Here is a 26,174-nt window from a genome sequence, read left to right as displayed (position 1 = left end):
CCCCGAAATCCAAAAAGAAAAAGCATAAAATCACATTTCGAGCTGAAAGAAAATATGTGTCGAGTATTTTTTTGCAATAATGTACAGCATCGTCCGTTCGTACGGTGCGATCTGGCATGGGATAGGTCGCCGACCCACAACTACCTGGAGTTGCTAGGTAACTGCGTGTCCCAGATACAACCACCCCCAGCTTCCAGGTTACCGAGAACCGGAAATGCATCAGCCGCTCATTTGACCCGCTTTTTCCGCGCAATCGATAATCAAAACTCGCAATTCGCGGAAACAATTATCCAACAAACAAAAAATAATAATTCCCGAGATTGGATCAATGCGCGAATGCAAAACGGGAAATTGCTTTAACGTGCACTATATGCTTGTACATATATAGTTATGCAAATCATATATTTATGTTTATTGTAATGCAATCTATTTGTATTAAATATATATTGTTAATTATCAATATTTCAATTTCAATTGTCACATACTTCAAGTGACAAATTACAAAATTTATTTATATAATATTAGATTTACAAACCATGAAGTTCACATAAAAAAATACAAGTTACTTATGTAACTTACTTTATGTATCATATTATTCGACTTATTTCTTAAAAAAAAATATACTTTCGTATAAACGTTTCATTTTTTCCTTAACAACTGCTTTACTTTTTATTTATTTATTATTTTTCATAAAATGTAATTTTATAACATTAAATTATTAACTGAATTTAGTAAATACTTTTCACGATGATTTTCATTTTAACCTTCAACAAATCCGTGAAATATTTCTCATGTCATCAAAAAAGTAAAAACAATTATAACATTGATATCAGATCATAAAACCGATGTATTTTTTTACTTAAATGATGGCAGATACATGACCAACACTGGCTTAGGCATTGAAATATTTAAAGAAATAAAATCTATCATTTTTAATGACGCATTCCACAATAAATATAAATAATTGCATCATGCCATCAATACAAAATAGTGAAATGACTAAAGTATATTTATACTCGCAAACACAATTGAAAATTTTCCTAAAAAAATACATTTCAAGAAATTCAATTCAACTAATTATAATTAATACAAAAATGTAAGTAAAATAATAATCGCTGCTAACCTATTTACTTAATTCCTAATTTATGTATTGATTAAATACAATATTTATTTGCTTATATATTGGACCAAAGTGATAAATACAATATTTTACACTAAATACGATATAGTTTATTCATTAATCGATATCTAATACCTATCAATTTGAAACTAGATTTTAGTAAATAGAATTAATTACAGTTTAAATAACCATGCTGCGATCTGTACGGGTGGTGGATATCCTATCCAACAGAAATAGGTCATAGAATACAGGATTAAAAATCTATGGCATCGCTGAATATTGTAATAAATTTACTTGAAAAGATCACCACAACCCAGAAAAAAGGAGTATTCAAATTAATGCTACAACTCACGCACCAACAGAAGCAAACAATTAATTATCAAATTATCTAAAGGATGAATAACAACAAATCGTGAGTGTCGGTGATTCACGCTGAAAACATTACTCGACGCGTGCATATATCGATCAGTTTTCCAACGAAAACCGCTCTTCAAATCCGATCCCGATCAAATTTTCCCGGTAAAACAACGATTACGTAAGACGCCGCCGTCCGATCCACCTTACAATTCCTTTCTACGCAATCTGAATCATTTTGGTACAACAACAATCGAAATTGATCATACAAAAAAATAAAAAAATATATATCAATGTTGGTTCCATCCTTCGTTCAACAATGTTCTGATTGCGGTTTCCTTTACATCCGCATATGCAATAGGATTCAAAACTTAAATCGATTTCGAAACTGCATTAATTCGCATAAATACCAAGAATTATGAATCATGGAATTAGAATTGAATGACTCCAGTTCCGACGAGTACATAACACTGTTGTTATTGGGAATCGTTATATAAATATTTACGCTTGAAAAGAGTATTCGACGATAATGAGGGTTGAGAAGCTTCAAGTTGACCTGCTGTTCTGCCGCAGCTTTGGTGCGCTATAAAAGCACTCGTGTTCCTCGATGGAAAAGCCTCAAGTCTCGCGTGCTTCAGATTCTCTACATTTTCTTTAACGCGAGGTTAAACAAGCAAAGAGATCACGCAGATTGCGAAAACTAAAACACCTATCAAACCACAGGACTTTATAATATAGTGCTCATTTAACGTACGTTCGATAATACGTACATTATTATTATGACAAAAAAACCAGTTATATTATTATAGTAAATATATATTATTCCTAATAATTCGTACCAGTTGATTCAAAAACAGATGACGAATGCTTGAGCCAATATTTTCGTTGCCAAAAGTCACGCACAGATGATAAATTATTGAAGAACGGAAAATCCAAAACGAACATTCATTATCTTATGTTTTTCCATATAATTAAAAAAATATATAAGTCATGGTCCAGCAATCATAACCTTCAAATGTACTTTTGCCAAAATAAATTTGTTTTAACTATGTTCAATTCAGTGATAAATTTTATTGCTGCTCAATATTGCTCTAATTATCTATACTGGAGTGTCTGTTTTACATTATTTTTATAAAAGTTTGTTTATTGTTATTTTTATATTCTAAGATATATATATATATATTTAGTCGATATTTTTGGTATATTTATATTAAAAGCTATGTCTATCTAAATATATAGAGATAGAGTTATTCTGAATTGGAGTAAATCGAACCGGCGCAAAACGACGTTTACCTGTATTTGATTGAATGTATGGGAACAGTAGTGTTTAAAAAAATAGTATAAGAACATACATAATTGAAGCATGAATGAAAACAATGTTTATTTATTTATAAAAAAAATAATTAAATCAATTGAATTATTTATTTATTATTTTAATATTGTTCAATTGCCATATATTCAGGCTATATTTATTTACATTTTCAAATTTACGCTCGTAAAATCGAATGTCATCGATACGATGATTTACTTGCAGACGATCTTTTTTTACATAATCAGAAATACAACTCGGAAACTAATTTCGTGCAGATGTCGGACGTGAAAACATTAATAATTTTAAAATAAACATCCTTCAGATGCCAAAATAATTCGGACCTAGAACCTAACCTAACTGTCAAGAGCAACACACTCGGTTCATTTGTCTTTGCACCTGCGGCGGATAATTTGAAATATTCGAGGAATAAGGAAAATTCTCATTAAACGATTTTCAGTCCGATTGAAACGCTGTTATTTAAGAATTTAGGCCATAAATCGTATTGCGAATTAATAAATTTCATTTGTGATATAAGTTTATTAGAGCTACATACAAAGAAACAAAAGAATATTAGACAATTTTCATAACGATTTGGAGGTTAATTGACATATAATCTATCCAATTTAATTGAACCAATGGCAAATTACTGATTACTTACAGATTTTTCGGGTAGATTTATCCTCTTCAACAGAAACTTTGCTTGCAGATACACACAACCTAAATTATTATAATAAAAATCTAAGCACATTGCAATAAGGGGGCGCCACCTGTTTCGCAATATTCAGCAGAAATGAAGCTCAGCTCCACCTACGCTTTTAATAATAAACTATTGTATAAAAAGGATTATTTATGCAGGGATAAATTAAAAACTCATTTTCACATAAATTTATATTAATTGTTAATTATAGATTAATATCAAGGTTTTAAATAAAATCAAATGGTTCTTATTTTGCTCTTCCTCTACCTCTTCCTGTACCAACTTTTCCCCTCTTATTTGGCGTATTTTTCTTGTTTTCAGCCTTCCTTTTTGCGGGAGTCGTACCTAGAACAGTGAAGAATCCATCTAAACGGCCCTGTGTTGTGACTCCTCTAGCTTTTAACAATTTCTTGGCACCATTCCTTATCCTCTCTTCATTGAACTGTTTATCTCCACACAAGTATTTCACCAAACCCTCTTCATCTGGATCACTCCATTTCAGATCTATTTTCTCTGGGTCCATAATCTCTGGTTCTACAAATAGTTGCCTTGCCCCCTCAAAATTCCAATCCGCTGGTGGAACATACTTTTTGGTATCAATGTTCTTCAGAATCTCTTCAATACTTTTATGTTGTTTTATCAAATCAATTGCCCTTTTAGGTCCAATTCCTCTAATACTGTCTGTGTAATCGCAGCCTAGCAAAATGCACAGATCTATAAATTCTTTTTGAGTCAAGTCCATTCCCTGCAAGACTTTATCCAAGTGGAACTCTTGAATCGGCATTTTTCTTGCTTCACTGAATGTCATGTGTCTCAGCAATACAGATGATCCAAAAGTTAAAGCATCCATATCCTCAGTTGCTGTTCCAAACACTTTTCCAGACTTGACCATAGCAGCACACTGAGCTTCTGCTTCACATGGTGCTTCAATGAATGGTACTCCCATTAAGGTCAAAAGACTCTTGCAGTCCTCCGCATGTTGCTTCGTTACTTTAACCAAACGCCTATTAAATTTATCAATGTCAGCTTGATCACCTGCTTCCGTTGCCTTGTCCAATGCCTTCTGAGCCTCATCTCTTTTTTCCTTTCTTTTATTAAGTTCACCAGATTTCATTTGTGGAGGTTTACCATCAAACACATATACTGGTTTAATACCATTCTCTATAAGTCTGATTGTTCTGTAAAAGGTGCCCATCAGATGAGAGGTTGTTTCACCATCCACTGAAGTTAATTGAGCTCCTTCACTTCTAACAGCAATCAGAAATTGATACAAACACATGGAAGCATCAATAGCAATTTTTCTGCCAAAGTAATTTTTGATTTCACCTTCCTTTACTGCGTATGGTGCAATATCAGCCACAAGTTTGGAGAGCCCCAAAATTCCCATGATGGCTCTAAGTTATTAATGCACCAATTTTAAATAAATAACCTTTATTACTCAAAACCAATGTTGTACTCAAAATATATTGACTGATATTGACTCAATGGAACTTGTGTTTGCACGAATTTTGGCGCCAAGAAAACATTCGTACCAACTGAAGTAATTAGTGGTGGCGACATCTAGTAAACACATTAATTTTTAAAAATAATCAATTAAGCATTTTCTAAAAACAAAATCTGTATACAAATAGGCAAAAGAAATGCAAGAATTGACACTATAAGCTAAGTGAAAAGTTGCAAATGGAAGGTAGTGTTTTAGTTAGTGGCTCTCCGGGCATAAATTTAGCACCAATTGATACATTAAACACCAATGGCAATGCTGTTGTTCCAACAACATCAAGTCCCCAGGAAAATAAGTCCATCATTGTTAAACCTGGAGGCTCCAATGATGAGAAGGCTCCAGACAGTTCTGACAATATATCTCAAAAAACAAGAGGACCCAAAGGGAAAAAGAGGAAGAAACCAAAGGATAGTACAGCCCCACGGCATCCATTAACAGGTTAATTCCCATTCCTAACTTAAGGAGTATGCTAATTATCTAATAAACTTTAATTTCAGGATATGTCAGGTTCCTCAATGATAGGAGGGAATCAGTCAGAACTGAGAATCCCACATTACCATTTGCAGAAATAACCAAAATTTTAGCCAGTGAGTGGAGCAATTTACCAGCTGACCAGAAGCAGCAATATTTGGATGCAGCTGAACAGGATAGGGAAAGGTACACTAGAGAGTACAATGCTTATAAGCAAACTGATGCTTATAAACAGTTTACACAGCAGCAAAATGAAAAGAAGATGAAAGAGCAGAAAGATGACAAACCAGTAAGTTAATATATTGTATAATACTAGTTTTATTTCATGCAATATTTAGATGCAGATGCAACCAGTGACTATTCCAAAAGAAAAGGAGTTACAGAATAACAATGATTTGGACTTTTCATCGAATTTTGATATACCCATTTTCACTGAGGAGTTTTTGGATCACAACAAATTGCGTGATGCAGAATTGAGACAACTCAGGAAATCTAATACAGACTATGAACAGCAGAACTCTATATTGCATAAGCATATTGAAAACATGAAAGTAGGCATTGAAAAACTGGAAAATGAGATTATGCAACAGAAGAAAAACAACAATTCTTTGCAGCTACATTTGGAACATTTGAGAACTACACTGACAACTGGTTTTTCTAGTGTGAAATTGCCTGGTAATTACATTGTTTGATGCAATCATAATGAAATAATTGTATAATATTATCTCCATATTTTAGGTGTAAAGGAGGCAGCTTCCATTCAAACCATTGATAACTACATGTCGAATTTGCATTCGATATTGTTAGAGAACAGCAGCCACGATGCAAATTTGCTGCAAACCGTGAGGGACATTGTTGGAAGATTGGAGTTCAATGGATGACAGACGCGATTCAAAAGGGTTGTGAGACGCAAAGAGTTCTTCGAGTAATCGATTTTTTGCAAAAACAACACATTAATTGATTTCGGATTTATGTGATTCTTATAATTGCAATTTTCTTTACTCGTATAACGTATTTATACTGAAAATCGACTTGTATTGATTTCATTCCTTTTTTTTTAAATTGACGTTGAAATTCTTAATCAATAAAACAGGAAAATAAAACAATACACTATAATATTACCAAATGTATGTAATACGTTTGCTCCTGCAATTGAGGAGACAACGTGTATTTTATGAAATAAGTACATTTTAAATAGATTGAACTAAAACAATATATCATCAATATATGTGTATTAATTATATAAAGTCAAAACAGATATGAGAAACGAGAATAAAAGAAAATATGGTAAATACAGATCAAATTCATAGCTGCAATTATAGCTTGTATGAAAATAAGAGATCTCAATATGGAAAAATAACTAATAGCAGTTTTCGGCAAAAACTTTAAAGTAATCTAACTATATATAATATATTATGTAATCATCTATATGACGAAATAAATACATTTCTAATGGATCACCTAGTAGCACTATTATCTAATGTAAAAATATATGAATTAAGAATGTTATTTAGCATTTAATGCATAATAAGTTGCCTAACTTAAGTTAAGATTCATTATTAACTACAAAGCTATTAGTATAGAGCAATTTGCTGTTACTTTGACTTAATACAATATTCACATATCTTCTTACACAGATAACAACTTAGAACTAGAATCGATCAATCTTGAAAAAATGAAAATACATGATTTTATTCGCAAATGTTTAGTGCGTACGCTTCGATATGTAATATAACGTTTTATAGATATGTGTATTTGTTCTGAAATAATGCGTAGGTCGGTAATAATTAAATTTGCTGAAATATTAGAGGTGATTTTTGTCGGTACAAATTTTCCGTATATTTATTGAACGCAATACAGACACAATAATTGGAATGAATTATAAATCTCCCCTATTCATTCATGTATACAATAAACTTTGTTACATCAATATACAAAATTACTAGAGAAATTCAATATTTAAGTATTAATTATGAACATTCTTCATAACCATAAAGTCATGTGTTTAGATTTTTATCTAAATTAGGATAATCAGACAATTTTCCGATATGCATTTTTAGGACCATTGTCAAGATTTGATATTTTATTGAACCTTGTTATTTATTATTTTTTATTTGTAAATCTGTACAGTAATTATAAAATATCATTAATAAATAAACTGATTTGATCAAGGAAAATATAATACCGGATCACCAATTTGGATTCCGTAAGAAACACGCCAATATTGAACATATCCATATAGCCAGTAAGATCAAGCAATCACTGGAAGAAAAAAGCTATTGCACAGCAGCCTTTCAGGCATACGACAAAGTTTGGCATTTGAGTTTACTGTATAAGATAAAAAGGTTATCACCACACACGTTTTTAACATACTTATATCATTTATATGCGATCGACTACCAAATTAGGATGGAATATAAGATAACGCAGTTATTTCCCATCGCATCAGGCGTTCCGAAGGGAAGTATACTGGGACTTCTTCTTTACACAAATTTCAATAACTGCACAAACTACAGTTGCAGTTTATGCTGATGATACAGTAATTTTATAATCAAATATGGACCCGGTGGTTTCAAGACTACTTGAATCAAATTAGAAAAATGGCGAATAAAACCTAATGAAAAGAATAACAGTCACGTAATATTCACCCCGAAAAAAGGAAACAGTCACCATAAATAACGACATAATTCTAGAACCTGATGACCCCTAATATCAGAGTATAATTTTAGATATCCGACAAACATATTAGCACCAAACATTATAATAAAACAACTGCGTTGGTTGTTGGAACTTTCATTAGAAAATAAATTACTGACAATGAAAAGAGAAGTCCCGAATTGTGCGCCTGCTACATCATTTTTAAAACTTGTGTACACATATTATGTGTATTTTGGAATAGGTTTCACTATGCGAGTAAAATTCCAGAAAATTTGGAACGGATTAAACTCATTAAGCGAGGTTCCACTGTATTTTGTTATTTATTTTCATTGACATAACTATTTACTCATTTCCAACATGTATATTGTATATTTAAATTAATATTTCAATTTTAGTACGTTGAAACAATTTAATGTTCAGTTAATGAAAGGTTCGTTTAAATTCAATAATAATATACGTAATTTTTGATCGCACTGTGTACTTATGGGTATGTAAAAAATACAAAAAAAAGTAGGGAACGAATATAATTCTCTGATATTTACGGCACGTTGATCATTCAAGTTTTTCGCTATGGACTTAATCTATCCATATGCGTCCGCCGCGTTCGAAAGTCCCGCGTACAAAGTAATTAAGCACACGCATATTGACGGCTTCTGGCATCCCCTTCGTTTCATGCAAATTCGCATATTGTTTATCATCTAAAAACAATAGAGGATTTGCGTTTCATCGCTGTTTACCCTTTCTCTTATCGAATCATCGACCAAAAAATTATCTACAAACAATAAAAAAAAAGTTTATGGTGCTAATTTTTTTTTCGATGATACCTGAAATTGCATCAAATATAATAAAAATTACAGAAACATAATGGTAAAAAAATATCCATCAGTCAGTTACTTTCGTTCGTCTGAAGAATCGTGATCTTTTTGATACAATTCATGAAGATAATATTTCAAATTTGAATTGAATATGTAAGTATTAATTATTTAAATTTGAGTGCAGTTGCATCTGCATCGGACCTAATAATAATTACAACTATTTTTTACTATATTTTAACAATTCTCGTTATGACACCCACTATCTATTAAGACTTAAATACGCTTAGATTATACTTTTAATTTTAAACTTTTTATTGGGAGATTATGGTTTATTAATGTTATTGCATGTCCGTCGTATATGAAAATGTTTTTGCGTATTTTTTTTCAATATCACTTGTAACGTTTCAAATATGTAATGTCGCGACGTGTGAATTTATCGATAGATACAAAGTTGAATGGACAAGAGAAGATGAAAAAAATATAACTGAAAGACTAAAAAATGATAAAAAAAAGTAGAGGACACAAAGAAATGTACAAGAGCAATTACACACTTTCTTCGAACTTTATTTATCCCGAGATCACTTTGAGACGATTTCTTTATTAGTATTTTACAAAAGATTGCGCATAAATAATGATGTATATAATAAGAAATACGAGTGTTTCAACAAAAAAACACACTATTCTTAGTTTCGCTTTAGCCATAAGTGTGTTCAATAAATATGTTAAATATATACGTTTTTATACATAATAAAAAATTTAGTAAAGTATTTGTAAACATTACGTTTTGAAAAATATGTGTTCTTTTTGCTAATTGTTTAACATAACTAATTATTTTTTTTAACAAATTTGACTATAATTTACTTTCATTATTTCATTTTGAACTGAAATTTGTTTCTTTCAAGAACAAATAATATTTGTTCTTCTTCTTCTTCCTTTCCCCTTTTTCATTTGGCTTCTACCAATAAACCAAAACTTCCTTCTTCAGCACAATTAATCAAAATAGAAAACTTCTTTTAACGCAACTAAAAAATAACTATTAAATCAAACTTAAACTAACTTTTATAAAATATGTACATAGGAGAGATACGGCAAGACAGGTAAGAACAAGAAAAGTAACGGATCGAACATAAATATATAACGAATTTCGAACCGGGGTCCCAGCGGTTCAGTACTCAGGTTCTTGGAGAGATCTCGGAAGGGTATAAATTAGAAAGGTTAACACGTTAAAATCATATAGAGGCATTAGATGTTTTAAAAAACTTTAGAACTGCTCTGTAGACGCCAACGTCCTCGGATTGGATGAGACACCGTATGCAATATTTGTTATAAATATATTTCCCAACAATATTACCATAATTAAATATAGTATGATATTTATAGTAGTTTAATCAACAATTAAAATTAATTATATATAATATCTAATAATTATTTAAGTTTAATGAATTTAAATTTATTAAAGTATTTATTATTGAATGACACATCTATTATGTTCTTGTAAAGATATAAATTTATTTAAATTTATGTAATGTTTATTCAAATAAATAATACACATTCAGTCATTGATTTTGTATGCTCTACCAGTGTGGGAAAAAGCCATTCACGTGGCAAAACACAGGCAGCTAAGAAAAGGGTACAAAGAAAGACGGCATTGCGAAAATGTTGTTGTGTCCAACCACTAAGTTTGGGTACCACTGAGGTAATGCGCAATGTTTATTTTATTTTAGTGCCTTATTATGTGGAAATATACAATATGCAGAATAGACAGATCCCACGGAGGCAGTGACCGTTTGTGAAGTTTCTTCGTATTTTCAACTGATAACCAAACTGCAGAATAGACAGATCCCACAGAGAACAGTAACCTGAAGCGGAACGTCTTCTCAAAACTGTGCCTTAGTCCTCAAACTCCCACTCAGTATTAACTTTGAAAGTACAATAAGTATTTAGAAATAATCTGAGTAAAACCTTAGTCTTATAAGAATCTTAATATGATGAGCATAGTCTCAGATGAATCTTAAATCGACCAAGTAACAAATAAAGTTATGTAAAACCAAACGAATTTCATTAAATTCCCAACAACTGAGACTCCACAACGACAACATCAGAAAATATTCCACTATGTTCAGAATTCTATCCCTGGGATATAACAATGTAGCGCATATTCCACAATTTCCTGTGACTCGGCTGAAGTCATCGCAGGAACACCTCCTGTCGAACTGCTGACGAAAGAAAGATCCGAGCTATACTAAGAGAAAATGTCAACGAATAAAGTAGCCAAAAAGTTAGAAAACAATGACAATGTGGCAGGAAAAGTGGCAAACGTCATCGAAGGACTCGTAGATTAATACATTACATTGAACAGTGGACAGGGAGAAAGCACAGCGAAGTGAATTTCCATTTCCTACAGGCACTATCGGGGCATGCGTGATTCGAGAAGAGTCTCCACTTCATCAAGAAGAAGAACGACCCAAAGTGTTGGTACTGCCCAGGAGAGGATGATCCAGAGCACACCCACGCCGGTGAGCGAAGTGGAAGCACGAAGCGGAGGCCGGATAACATGCTGGATAGTCAGGAGAGATGGAACGTAGTATTGGGTTACGTAAAGGGCATAATGACTACCAAGGAGAAAAAGGAAAGAGAGAAATTTAGTGAGGCAGGAGGATGATGGTGAGATCGCCTGAAATGGCGGAGCAAGTGCAGAACGAGAGCACGAAGACATACCGACATGGCCAGAAAATCAGTGGCCAACACTAGGACATACATGTCTGGTCAAGAGAGGAGAGGTTTTACTGTCGTAAGAATTGCACAGTCACAAGGGTCCACTCATCTACAAAAAGGCGTTATAGTGGTAAAAACAGCATCCGAGATTATATATCGATATATGAAAAAATGAACATATACCACTTTAAAAAATAACGGCTCAAATATTAGTTTTATTTTTAAAATATTTTTTTATGTCGTGTAATTTTTATTTACAATCTGTTCATCAATGTGAACATTGAGTAAATTAAAGATCGCGGTTGACATTAGGTAGGTAATCTTTCCCGGTGGATAGTTTACCATTATGATGCTTAGATTTTTAATTTGTTGGTTGGCTGTCGTCTTGTAGGTAACTTCAGTAGTATATTGATGCTCTGCGATTCCACTATTTCCTTTCACTGTGAATCTGCTGCTATCCTTAACACTGTCATTGTTCTTCGACTTGGCTGAAGGGTGAAGGTCCATATGTTGAATCTCATTCATTTCGCTGTCCATCTGTGATGAACGATGGCCCTATTACAGCTTTTTGATACATTAAAGGTCTATTTTTTTATAACATAAATAATAACAAGAACTACATGGAATCGTTTATAGGATAAAAGTAATATTTGAATGGAGTATATTTCCACATAATGTTAACCCAAATATATATTAGTTTCAATATATAAGGCACTAAAATAAACATTGTGCATTACCTAGATTAAGTATAGACGATTAAAAAAAATAAGGAATTGATTTCTAATGTGGATTATTGCATCTTAAAGTATTTATTTAAGGTACAATGAATTTATTAACTTATTTATTATCTGATAAGAAAGTTTTCTTCAACTTATTTGCAATTTATATTATAATATAAAATATGTAAAATTGCACAAATAATATTTTTATATTTAATTTTTATAATAAATTACTGAAGATTTAATTATAATAGAAATAATTTTGTTATTTTTAGTAATCTTTCATTAAGCCTTTGTTACCTCAACATAGTTAAAATAAAATGTCTCTTTGGATTTCTTTTAAAACACATTAATTAAGTTGCCTATAAAAAAATTTATCAATGAAAAAATATGTTGTACAATTTGTCAGGCAATTTTAAGCTTAAATCTTATAATAAGTGAACTATAGTGATTTCGATTACAAAAAACAGATCAATATTTTTATATATATTTAGTAACAATATTATTTTATAAACTTATTTCATGGTTTTCTGCTCTTTTTTTTTCGTTATTATCTATAAAGAGGTGTCAAGTATTACTTGATGTAGGTTTATATTCACTTGGTGTTTCCAATTTCAAAACAAATATTTTTTGTATACGATATAAATATTACATTAAAGTACCAACAAGTATGTAGGTCTGCTACACGTCTCTTTTAATTTAAATTTGCCGGTACTTATAAGAACCGTCAGACGACAAAGAGTTAAGTAATTAAGTTATATTATATAATTGTGGATGCGCCGGGTGTAACTTCCTTTTATTTGAAAATCCTCCTATTTATACAAAGTATTATTTTCATTATAGACTAAAAAAGCAATGCGCGAATATTTATTATGAGGGTGGATAAACGGATGCACCGTGTGGACGAACTTCGAAAAATTCTACAAACGGTAAAATTTTATATACCAATCATTCGGCTGTTGTATTTTGCTCCGGATTCACTTTGTTGTTATCCATTAGTGAAAAATTCGCGTGTTTGATGAAAAACGAAGAGTGAGGTGTCGGTGTGCGAGGGCAACAGACATAGATGTACATTATAAAGTGGGAGTACGGCCAGTTTTTCCCAACAATCCGCAATTATTTTACGTGGTGAACAGTAACAGGAGTGTCGTGCCCTCGGACTGACTTCACAGAAATCGTAAAACTCAAAATCTTCAAAATTATTGCAGTTATTGACATCCAAGAAGCTGTAAAATCGACTAAATACATTCTCTGAAAAACAGGTAAATATTGATTTTCTTATTTATGCAACATCCTCAACTAAATAATAATATCTTACTAATAATTACGTTTATTACAATAGTCATACAACATAATTCCATTCATTAAAAAACCATAGTATTTATATGTATACATTAAATTAACCGATTGAAAGAGTGTACATATAACAAAAAATAATCAGCATTTCTTGGATGCGCCGGGTAGTTACAATTAATTAAGTTAATGCTATGTAAGAATTAGTACGGATTCATTATAGTGCAGTATGAAAATTTAAAAACAAATGAAATAAATAAATTCTAAATAAGAGAACATAACATTATTTTGTTTATGCAGTAAAATCTGTTGTGCGGTTTTTTATTTCGTCAATTTCTCTAGATTCAAATAGGATATTAGCAAAATTACCACACTATGCGAGCTATTGCTGTACAATGTATGCAACATTATCTTGTTTATACTAAATTCGTATTTTTTGTATTTTAAATTATATATAATTAAAAATGTATCTTCAACTAATATATTGAATTATCCCTTAGTATATTTAAAACAATAAATTACATATACTAATCGAGGGTTTGTAGATACGCCGTGTAAATTTATATATTTATTTATTGTTTAAAAACAAAATATTTAAAAACTATTGTTTCTATTCAAGTAACATCCTAAACTAAACATTTCATATCCTCAATAACCATTAATTATCCTAAGGTGAAAATTATAACAACAAAAATACAGAAACATATCAATTTGGTAATGTCATAATGATTTTCGTAGATATTTTTTGTTTTATTGTTTTTATTGAATAGTATGTTTATTTTTTATGAAACTGTTGCAATAAATATTATTATTTATTGATTTTCTTATTTATCTAACATTAAATACTAAATAAAGAGGTACTATTTTTCAATTTAAAATCTGCAGGTTGGAACATAATAATTACTACAAATTTAACTAATCAAATGTATTAAATATAAATTTATTTTCTAACATTATTAAATAAATTATTGAGCTAGAATTGTTATTTAGAGAATAGAAAACACAACAGTATATTTTTCAAAGTATATTTTTATTGTCAAAATCAAATAATAATTTGATAGCCACAGTGGGAAAATATATTTTGTTAAATAATTAATTCAACGCGGAAAGATCTTTGTATATTATAATACAATAATATACAAAATTATTATATTAATAGACAAAGTAATAATAATTTCATTTATTGTAACATTTTACTTAGGAATTCACATTTATATCTCAATCAATTTGTACATCATTGTTTGTTTATTTATTTACAGAAATTTTATCATCTATATCGCATTTTTTTTATAAAAAAAATTATATTAATTAACAATGAAAAAATAATTGCTTATCGAATTAAATTGATTTCCGTGTTGCATTTAATGAAATACAATTGCACTTAAAATAATACAATTACAATTTTATTAAATTATAATCAATTATAATGCATCTGCATTACAACAAAAGCAGTTTTGCTGTTGTATTGTGTCAGATAATAAATAATTTCCTATTTCTATTAATGTTCATTTTTGTACGGTTTTAATGTCCTATAATAAATTAAATTTATATTGTTAATATTGTTATACATGAAATGTTTACTCTGAAGTTTCTTTCGATTTTGTTAAAACTTGGTTACTTTTTGAAAGACCTTTATTTTATACGAAATAATGAAATTAATATTTGTCATAATTTTAAAGAAATTATTTTTTTATAAACATAAATTTGAGTATTTTTTTAAATAAAGTAAAATTTATTTTACACTTAAAAACAAATATATTTTTGTATACGGCTTAAATTTGTAAACTTTGTTAATTTCTGAAATAACTCTATGTAATATGAAATAATTAAACAAAACCTTGACTGAATTCTACACAAAACATGTTTTTTTTTATACATATAGTTTAATTTAAGCAAATTTAATATTTTCTACCAGAAATGAATTTTTGTAATTAGATAGTATGTGTAGAAAAACAAACAAAAATATTTCTATTATTGTTATTTTTACTTGATAGACTGAAAAATTTGTATGATCAAAAATTATTTAAAATATTTCAATTATTTCCTATATGTATTATTACTAATATAATTATTTTAAGTAAATAAATACTATACTACAGGTAAAAGTAGTTTTGCGCCGGTTCGATTTACGTCAATTCACAATAACGCCGCTGCGAAATAACGCTTATTAATTGCTGATTTTACACGTATATAGAACTAAACCCTACAGTTGCCTCACTGTAAATAATGGTTCATTTTACGCCGATTCGATTTGCAACGGCTTTTGTAGGAACGGAACTGAGGCGTAAAACGACGTCGACATGTCCACCTATATCCCGTACTATTTGAAATTGGATTAATTGAGAACCGTATAAAAAGGATGTCCTCAAAAAGTAAATTAATTGTATAAAGGGAAAATATATATTTCGTACTATAGTGAATCCGCACTATGGCAACGCAACACTTCGTAAATCCTGAAATGTTCACACACAATCAATAAAATTTAAATAAATGAGAAAAAACATTTATTATTTATTTAGGAATCATTTTATTCATAGTTTTCACGGAATATCTATTAACTTTCTTGGAACACCATACCTTGGGAAACCCTGGTGTGAACAATCGCTTCCGCTAATATTCCGCATAAGTTAAGACCAATAGAACGTTATAAAAATAAACAACATGAGCATTTTTTTGTAATAATATTATTATTATTTATTGTAACAATAAAAATACAAAACAAAACCTTAACATGCCTTTTGTGTAATATTTTGTTATAATTTATTTTTCTCGAACTAAATTTTATCTATGTTTAGAAATATTTAACCCCTGAATATGTACTGATAAAAGCCGCACTATGTTAAACGCTCTGTTGCGTTCTACAGTGTTATAATGTGTTCCGCGAATTCAGTGCAACAACATTCTTTTCTGTGTTAGTCTTACTATTATGTCATGTTTTTCTATTAAACGTGTATTTTATGTTATGTTTTCTATAATGTTAAGTATTCTATCATAGTATCGTGTCCTGCTATGTACTGAGCTATTATTATTATTATCTCGTACCTAGTCACTCCATTATTTGCTCTTTGTGTATCTATCCGTAATGTTCTGAAGACCGAAAGAGGCTAAAGACCATAACGGTCTCCACTATGATGTTAAACCAAAGTTTGTATTTCGTATAAAACTAATAGATTATTAAATTGCAATTGCATATCTTCCTCTTATTCTCTTACTACTTAGTCTATGATATAATACTCAATGTTGTTTCTTAATTTAGATCATTCACTACGCGTTACTTTCTAAGTAATTAAATTGGATATTTGGTTCTCATGGAAACAATACTTTACAAATTATTTTATACTTGTTTCCTTTACTTGTCTGAGTTTCAAACTTTATTTGAAATTATTCCTTTGGTGCTTAATATTTTCCTAAAAAAACCTTTAACTTGATTAAAAATTGTTTTGTAAAAATACATTACATATAAAAAAAAAATAGTTTAATATCTACATGAAATTAAGAATTTATACATTATCACAAAAAAAGTGACAAATATGGAAAGATATCAAATGAAACTTGCAAAAAAAAAATCGATTAAAATAGATGAAATCCAATTCAAAGGTATAAACAATTAAATCTATTTCATTAATAACTCTATATTTTAATGGATTTTATATTTTTTTCTAGTACATAGGTATGATTCGTTTAGGAACTTTCAGTCAAAGAATAACTTCATATATCAACAAAAAATAATTACAAAATGATGACAAATATTTATTATTTACAAAATATGACGAATCCAAAAGAAAACAATCAAATGAAATTCTGAGTAATTTTTGATATATTAAATATTTTATAAAATACAGCAAAATATATTTTGCAACCTTTGATTGATTGATTTGATAATTTTAATATATGCAATTGGGATTAAAACGAAATCCTGTGAAAACAAAGTATCAAATCGATTTAATTACGATTACAATACATAATTATTAGATAAGCAACGAAATGGAACGTTTAAAATAACAAACGATTTTTATCAACTACAGAGAAAAAAACCGTCGAGCTCGTGCACTTTAGTCTCGAGTGCTTCCCGATATATCAACCCGACTCATTTCGGGCAACGCATTGTTGTTGGGATTCGAAAATGCGTGTTTATTTTACTAAGAAATCTAAAATTTGTATGATCAAAAATTATTTTGTATTACACAAATAAAAGATTTCAATTATTTCCTTTGTATTATTACTAATATAATTATTTTAAGTAAATAAATACTATACTACAGGTAAACGTCGTTTTGCGCCGGTTCGATTTACGTCGATTCACAATAACGCCGCTGCGAATTAACGCTTATTAATTGCTGATTTTAGACTTATATAGAACGAAACTCTACAGTTACCTCACTGTAAATAATGGTTCATTTTACACCGATTCGATTTGCGACGGCTTTTGTAGGAACGGAACTGAGACGTAAAACGACGACGACATTTCCACCAATATAACGCACTATTCGAAATTGGATTAATTGAGAACCGTATAAAAATTATGTAGTCAAAAAGTAACTTGATTGCATAATCGGAAAATATATATATTTCGTACTATAGTGAATCCGCACTGATCGAAGCTTTTCCTGCAACGGAACACTTCGTAAATCCTGAAATGTTCACGGAAAACTTTTATTTTATAGTGTAGGCAAGAACACACAATCAATAAAATTTAAATAAATGAGAAAAAACATTCATTATTTATTTAGGAATCATTTTATTCCTAGTTTTTAACGGAATATCTATTAACTTTCTTGGAACACCATAGTTGGGAAACCGGTTCCGCTAATATTCCGTTTTAAACCGCATAAGTTAAGACCAATAGAACGTTATAAAAATATTACATTAATAACTCTATATCTTAATAGATTTTACATTTGTTTCTAGTAAATAGGTATGATTTATTTAGCAACTTTCAGTCAAAAATAACCTCATATATCAACAAAAAATAATTACAAAATGACGACAAATATTTATAATTTACAAAATATGACTAATCCAAAAGAAAACAATCATATGAAATTCTGAGTAATTTTTGATATATTAAATATTTTATAAAATACAGCAAAATATATTTTGTAACCTTTGATTGATTGATTTGATAATTTGAATATATGCAATCGGGATTAAAACGAAATCCTGTGAAAACAAAGTATCAAATTGATTTAATTACGATTACTATACATAATTATTAGATAAGCGATGAAATGGAAAGTTTAAAATAACAAACGATTTTTATCAATTACAAAGAAAAAACCGCCGAGCTCGTGCACTTCAGTTTTGAGTGCTTCCCTATAAATCAACCCGACTAATTTCGAGCATCGCATTGTTGTTGGGATTCGAAAATGCGTGTTTATTTTACTAAGAAATCTAAAAATTACTTAGTAATTCCATTAAAATAAGATATTATTGAATGTCGGCCTTATCTAAGCTTTCGTTTCTGATTAATTTGCCGCAAATTGATGTAGCGAATCACGTATCGTTGAAAAATTTAATTTGTTGATCATATTGTTATAGTTTTTTTTCATCATTTAATTCGTATTAAATATGTGTACCCATTAATAATATTATATTTTTTATTAGATAAATGTAATGAATAGATTGAAACACACATCTATTGATTTCGTGATAATGAAACGTCAGAGCAATTTATAATTCTATTCCAAGAATCATAAATGATACAGCTTGAAAATAATTTAAGTTACATTATAATTCATATAATTTAATTAAATAAGATATAGTATCTTATAAAACGCTCATCCCAATGGCTTATAAGATTCTCGTGAGCAATTAACTTTTTGTAGATTTTTGCAGAATTACATTTTTTTTTCAAAATAAAACGCAATGTTTGATCAGCATGATCTCAAAAACGTAATTTATTATGATAACTAAGTCCAAGATATAAACAATTATATCTATTTCATTAATAGTTTCTAGTAAATAGGCATTACTCATTTAGGAATTTTTAGTCAAAAAATAACCTCATATATCAACAACAAAATAATTACAAAATGACGACAAATATTTATTATTTACAAAATATGACTAATCCAAAAGAAAACAATTATATGAAATTCTGAGTAATTTATATATATTAAATATTATATAAAATACAGCAAAATATATTTTGTAACCTTTGATTGATTGATTGATTTGATAATTTTAATATATGCAATCGGGATTGAAACAGGATTTCGTGAAAGCAAAGTATCAAATCGATTTAATTACGATTACAATACATAATTATTAGATAAACGATGAAATGGAATGTTTAAAATAACAAACGATTTTTATCAATTACAGAGAAAAAAAACCGCCGAGCTCGTGTACTTCATTCTCGAGTGCTTCCCGATAAATCAACCCGATTCATTTCGGGCATCGCATTGTTGTTGGCATTAGAAAATTCATGTTTATTTTACTAAGAAATCTAAAAATTACTTATTAATTTTATTAAAATGAGATATTATTGAATGTCGGCGTTATCTAACCTTTTGTTTCTGATTAATTCGTCGCAAATTGATGTAGTGAATCACGTATCATTGAATGATTTAATTTGTTGATTATATTGTTATAGTTTTCTTTTTCATGATTTAATTCGTATTAAATATGTGTACCCATTAATAATTTTATATTTTTTATTAGATAAATCTAATGAATAGATTGAAATACACACGTATAGATTTCGTGATAATTAAACGTCAAAGCAATTTATAATTCTATTCCACGAATCATAATTGATACAGCTTGAAAAAGATTTAAGTTACATTCCAATTGCTTATAAGACTCTCATGAGCAATTAATTTTTTGTAGATTTTTTCCAGAATTACATTTTTTTTCAAAATAAAACGCAATGTTTGATCAGCATGATCTCAAAAACGTAATTTGGTATTATAACTAAGTCCTTAAAGATGTGTCACCTTTGGAAAGTTTTGTAATTATTCTAGTTCCACTTCACACTTTTGGCTAATTATTGCTATTATCGTTGCAAGTAACATTTTTCAATATGTTGTATTATTTATAAATTACAAGAAATATAGTGAACCCAATTTAGATTTTAATCCAAGATAATTACAATATGTTAATATGCAATTGTCTCAGTGATATTTGTATTTCCAACTATTAATTATCAATATAATTTGGTTTCTTTCATAAGAATTAGTTCTTTAAGTACATAATAATTGAAACTGCTATGGTTTTACTAATAGGATTCAGTTTTTCTTAAACTATATAATAATAACATTGAAATCAATATATAAATATAGACGAATTTATTAATTATATATTACTGTTTTTTTTAATAATATAAATTAGGCGGTATTGAAAAATTATCACATAAGTTTATGAAAACGCCTTTTCAATGTCACAAAATATAAGAAAACATTTATTATTTAGGAACTATGTTTTGAAAAATGATGATTTTCAAATATTAAATTATATGTTAGATGCTATTAACAAAGGGAAATTCAATTCGAGAATTCGAGATTCAAATGCATTTGATGAATTGTAACTGCTTTCTATATAATGAGTAAAAAATAATATTTGTATTTTTTTTAATTATTTTTCTTTGAAATCTTTGAATTTAATTTAAATAATTTATATATACTTATTATTTTTTATTTATGTATAATTGTAATCAGATTTTTTTATATGCTATACCTAAAAGTGTTTTGAATGAGAAAAAACAACTCGTTTACAACCAATTAGTTCTTATCAGAGATATAATTTTCGTATTTAGCTAAGCTGTTAATTTACACTTTAATTCTTTAACAAATACGATGTGATTTTTTTCTTTCTTGAGAACTTTATTGCGTCTATAAAACTTACTTAAAACGTGTGCGCGCTATCGCTTAGTGGAAATCTTAGATAAGTATGAAGCATGGTATCAAATCAATAAGAGTAATGCGTATGTTTCGAAATGAATACCAATAACCATAAAACACATATTAAGTGATTAAAGAATTCGCAGGATATCGCTTTGATTACCTTGGAAATAATACATTTATATTTTATTCTTATTTGCGGTAGCATTTGAGACAGTTCAATTGTATATATGGAAAACTAAAAATACGTTTTGTCGAACGATTTTATGACAGAATTATCACGCACAAATATCAATATTATCAACATCAATGTCACGAAACGTCAAAGTTGAATCAAAATATGCTAGAATAGATTGTGTTTTATTATCAAACTTTACTGTATTGTTTTTAAATTATGTTTAAGAGTATAACATATTTTCATTCAATGTAGTAATTATATTTAATTCACCACCGATACTAATACCTTCGATCCCATCTTCTATGTTCTCCAATACCCTGATGACATTGATTTCGCACTTCAATCCTTTATTCTTAACCTTCAAAGCCTTCTATCCTCAACCGTTTTATGGTATAAAAATAGCGCCTCAAAATTAACCCATCCAAGACCAAACTCCTTATTCCCTACCATCCCCCTTGTCTCCCCATGTTACGTTAAATAATCATTCCATTTTCCTATCACCACTTGTTAAATACCTTGAAATCCTTCTTGATCCTAAACTCAATCTCAATTCCCATTCCAAACAACTCAAATCCAAAATTAAATCCAGATCCCGTCATTTCCGTTCCTTAACCATCCGTAACTCAGAAATATCCATAAAGTGCCAAACATCCATTTACAAATCCATATGCCGTCCTATCCTTGACTATGGTTTCCTACTACTTTCCCAATGCCGGAATCCTGTCCTAAAAAAAACCTGTCCGTATCCGAACGTTCCGCCCTTCGTATCCTCACCAAAATTCGACATCCTAATAATACTCTACACAATCCTCCTAATGATCTCCTTTACTCCAAAACCAAAATAGTCCCTCTCCTCGACCGATACCTTTCCCTGTCCTTGAAATTTAAATCCAAACAGTCCAACATCGCCTCACTCTCTAGATTATGTACCCCACGAAACCCAAATATCCTTTGCAAATTTAAATATCCCTATTCCAATACCTAATATCCCTCGATTGATATCCACTTGTTTCTACTCCGCTGCATTTTTTCCTCATTCTTCTGTTTTTCATATGCATATATTGTTATTGTTCCATAATTAAATTTATTTCCCGGGCTGAAAGACCTCGGTTGATAGCTCTTTGGCTAGCATATTCATTTTTTTTGTTAATTTATGTTAGAATTTATTTACTTAATTTGAGAGTTATTTTTATTATTTAGTTATTATTAATATCATTTATTTATTTATAGAATGTATTTTTTTTTTTGCATTTCCTGTCTGGCCAATAAATTATTATTATTATTTATTTAATTCACATCATTTTTTTTTTCAATAAAATTTTAAAAAGATTCACCAAAAAAATAATTGAAGCAAAAATTGCATTATATTCATAATTGATTGATCTCATTATTATGTAATATTATATTTAAATTAAGAAGAATGCTTAAAATATTCATATCATCATTTTTATATTCATATCATGATGCTTTTGTCGTAAGTATTTCCGGATATGAAACGAAAAGTTCATGAACTCTCTTTCATTATACGTGATAAAAAATTACAAAAAAATGGCTTACATTTTTATTCTGTATAATTTAATATATGCACGAAAAGTAAGTCAAAATAATAAAAGCCGTATTTTCATTTAAAAAAAATGGAATTTTATTCACCCACATCAGAATTATAATGTTATTCCGTTTTCGATAGTATTCGTATCTAAAAAATATTTTTATTACATTTATTACATATTTATAACGAATTTATATAAAATATTATAAAATAAAGCGATTATTAAATAGAAATTAAATTTAATTGTAGTTAGTTTCTGTTTTTTACAATTAATTTGTAAAGTCAACTCAATCTTAACATGTTTACAATACTAATTGTCAGGGCAGAAAGACCTATAATCAATAGCCCTGCTAGTATTTATTTATATAGACATTCGAAAAAAATAATTTTTCGACATTGTGTTGGTCGGTATATTGTGAATAGAGTATTTATTTTATGTCGTGTAATTAACGTACATTTTACGAAAATTAATAAATATTAGTAATTTTCTGGTATTTTTCTTATGTTTCCATAATCCGCGCAATCCAACTAACTAAAACTAGGAGAATAAAGTAAAATATCAAAACGAAAACAGTCTTTATTCCATGAAACATTGTCATTTTATAATTTACTTACTATAAAACTATGTAAAGCAGAAATTTTGTACATGATGCTAATGTTTATCTCTTTGAAGGACCAGAAATTTGTAAATTTCTAGATCCAAGTGTGGCCAGACAAATCAAAATAAATTTGTAACAATATATATTTCATGAACATTTTCTAGAAAATTAAGATACAATTAAAAAGGTGGTACAATGCATGTAGCAACGGCCCTCAAAGAGTTAAAACTTCAGTATAAAAAATATTAGAAACATTTAAAACAAATGAAATCAAATTTTAAAACATTTTCTTTGTATTTCAGTTATGTCAACTTGGAGGATTTTGATAATGACAGCAGTGGTTCTGGTTGGAATTTGCATGACACAAGACATACAAATTACTTCAAGACCGATAAGACCAGATATATTCGATAGCGGTGACAGCGTTAAGAATTATGTAGAAAAAATTAAATTTTTCTACACCAAAATGAACGGCAACAGGTACATTTTTGTATTCTCCACAGTGAATCATATTAATCACCAGTTAACTAGATTTTATCGATTAGTTGCAAATGACGAACATAGAAAAGATGAGTGCTTGATGTTGTCATTTTGGGATTAACTCATCGAAGAAAAATCTGATTATATTAGATACGTCAGAATTGTAGCAGATAACATGAAACTTATTAAACGTATATAACAGCAAACTATTAAAAACTATTAAAATATTTTATATTAAGTATTTATTTACTACAAGAATTTATTTGACATTCTAAATATATAATTACATTTTTTTTGTTTTAGATTTGGTAAAAGATTCCTCCAAAGTACAAAGATGATCAACAATAACGTAAAAACACAAGATTGCCGATCATTATACAAAATGTTTGGCACTTTCGTAGCGATTTAGCACCATGAAAAGAGTAATTAAGAAAATATACGTTTATACCTTCTACTCAATTATTCACAAATAAAATAAATATGTAATTTGATGAGGCATTTTTAAAGCAGAATAAATACGATTATAAATTTGAATTATGCTTTTTTATTTAGAGCATAGATTTAAGTATAAGAACAAATTTGGAAAATGTGTATTATATTTAATTCATTAGTGCATATTTAATTAACGGTAACTAAACAGTTGGCATTGGCAGGCCAATCGCAAACATTGAGATCTGCATTGAAATGAAGACCAGCTGGGCAATCCATCATGAAAGGATGACCCCAGTCGCAGATGTAGTACTTTGTGCAGTCGGTTTGGTGACGATGAAATACTGGAACTGGACCGTTCTCAGTTGGGCATTTCACTTCATTCTCTGGTTTTGATTGAGTAGTGCTGACTTCAGTGGTGGTTGGATGAATAGTTGTTGGTTCAGTAGTTGTTTGTTTAGTGGTAGTTGGCGGAACTGTAATGGGTTTAACTGTAGTCGGTTTAGAAGTAGTTGGTCTATATGTAGTTGGTTTATGTGGATTGTGTGGGAAATGGGGGAATTCTGGGAACTCTGGCCATTCTGGAAATTCTGGAAACTCAGGCCATTCGGGAAATTCTGGGAACTCTGGCCAATGAGGAAACTTCGGATGTTCTGGATGGCTCGGACGATGAGGGTTGATAATCCATTCGATTCCACCACCGATGAAGTCCGCTTTCGCTTGACAATCGCTTTCTTCCGGTAAAACGCATTTTCCTAATTTAACATCAAAATGTTTCTGGTCCGGACATTCCATTTTCACAATCCTCGACATCACGCACACGTAAAATCTTGTGCAACTGTTTGCACCAATGCCGTAAGCTGAATTTTCGCATTCTGGTTGAAAAGCATATATGGCTTGCATACATGCCAAAAATATCATAATTCCTACACAAAAAAATGTACAAACAATAATAAAGAACTGTACTCATTATTAAGTAATAACACCACTTACCCTTAATCATTTTGATTGACGCGGTATTAACAACATAATCCCAAAACAAAGTTTGCAACTTTTTATAGGTTCACATGTTTGGAGATAAATGGAGATTTTGACTGATATAAAAAATGTACATGATTTTTATCGGCGTTTGATAAAATAAAACATGAAATATATAACATTATGCAATGACATTATTTCTTTTATTAATTAAACAATACTCAAATATTTACAAGGATTTTTTACAAGTACACTTCGAATTTTAAAACTTGAATACTAATGCAATATAAAACACGATTACAATTCCAATCGACAGTTAGCACGAAGAGGCCAATCACACACCTTCAAGGCTGAATTGAAATGCAAACCTTTTGGACAGAACATTTCAATTGCATTTCCCCAGTCGCACACAATGTATTTTCCACATTCAACGGGATGAGGAAGAAGTGTAGCATATTCATCATT

At 29.5% G+C, this 26,174-nt stretch overlaps 4 protein-coding genes across 8 annotated transcripts in view; 1 reads left to right on the top strand and 3 right to left on the bottom strand.

Moving 5' to 3' along the window:
• LOC108564352 (cAMP-regulated phosphoprotein 21) overlaps window positions 1–3,536 on the bottom strand; it is a 25,450-nt gene extending 21,914 nt beyond the window's left edge. For all 4 annotated transcript variants that reach the window (XM_017923369.1, XM_017923371.1, XM_017923372.1 and 1 more), the window contains exon 1: window positions 3,445–3,536. The gene's annotated coding sequence lies outside the window, so the exon portion shown is untranslated. The remainder of the gene's footprint in view (window positions 1–3,444) is intronic.
• Window positions 3,537–3,686: 150 nt separating this feature from the next.
• Window positions 3,687–4,996, bottom strand: LOC108564353 (flap endonuclease 1). Its single transcript, XM_017923374.1, has one exon. It carries the CDS (start codon window positions 4,868–4,870, stop codon window positions 3,731–3,733), a length of 1,140 nt encoding a protein of 379 aa, XP_017778863.1. The 5' UTR covers window positions 4,871–4,996; the 3' UTR covers window positions 3,687–3,730.
• A 46-nt stretch (window positions 4,997–5,042) lies between these two features.
• Window positions 5,043–6,915, top strand: LOC108564354 (high mobility group protein 20A-like). Of its 2 annotated transcripts, none has more exons than XM_017923376.1 (4): window positions 5,043–5,422; window positions 5,482–5,744; window positions 5,800–6,130; window positions 6,194–6,915. In XM_017923376.1, exons 1-4 carry the CDS (start codon window positions 5,164–5,166, stop codon window positions 6,334–6,336), a joined length of 996 nt encoding a protein of 331 aa, XP_017778865.1. In that variant the 5' UTR covers window positions 5,043–5,163; the 3' UTR covers window positions 6,337–6,915. The 2 variants fall into 2 exon arrangements, with proteins under 2 accessions (XP_017778865.1, XP_017778864.1); XM_017923375.1 differs by having other exon boundaries at window positions 5,794–6,130; window positions 6,194–6,911.
• A 17,990-nt stretch (window positions 6,916–24,905) lies between these two features.
• LOC108564351 (probable chitinase 3) lies at window positions 24,906–25,734 on the bottom strand. Its single transcript, XM_017923368.1, has 2 exons — window positions 25,725–25,734; window positions 24,906–25,657 (listed from the first exon to the last, which is right to left on the bottom strand). The coding sequence occupies exons 1-2, from the start codon at window positions 25,732–25,734 to the stop codon at window positions 24,921–24,923; spliced, it is 747 nt and encodes a 248-aa protein (XP_017778857.1). The 3' UTR covers window positions 24,906–24,920.
• Between the last annotated feature and the right edge of the window lie 440 nt (window positions 25,735–26,174).

Source organism: Nicrophorus vespilloides, unplaced genomic scaffold (genome assembly GCF_001412225.1).
Source record: "Nicrophorus vespilloides isolate i.1.1-1 unplaced genomic scaffold, Nicve_v1.0, whole genome shotgun sequence".
NCBI classification, from domain to species: domain Eukaryota; kingdom Metazoa; phylum Arthropoda; class Insecta; order Coleoptera; family Silphidae; genus Nicrophorus; species Nicrophorus vespilloides.
Note: the sequence above shows the minus strand (reverse complement) of the source record. Positions and strands in the feature narration are given on the sequence as shown.

What these genes read in the sequence shown, in the direction of transcription:
- LOC108564353 (XM_017923374.1), bottom strand. Translation starts at nt 4,870, where the DNA reads ATGGGAATTTTGGGGCTCTCCAAACTTGTGGCTGATATTGCACCATAC.
- LOC108564354 (XM_017923375.1), top strand. Translation starts at nt 5,164, where the DNA reads ATGGAAGGTAGTGTTTTAGTTAGTGGCTCTCCGGGCATAAATTTAGCA. An exon ending in AGCAGAAAGATGACAAACCA is followed by an intron (nt 5,745 to 5,793) that starts GTAAGTTAATAT and finishes TGCAATATTTAG; the next exon opens with ATGCAGATGCAACCAGTGAC. An exon ending in TTCTAGTGTGAAATTGCCTG is followed by an intron (nt 6,131 to 6,193) that starts GTAATTACATTG and finishes TCCATATTTTAG; the next exon opens with GTGTAAAGGAGGCAGCTTCC.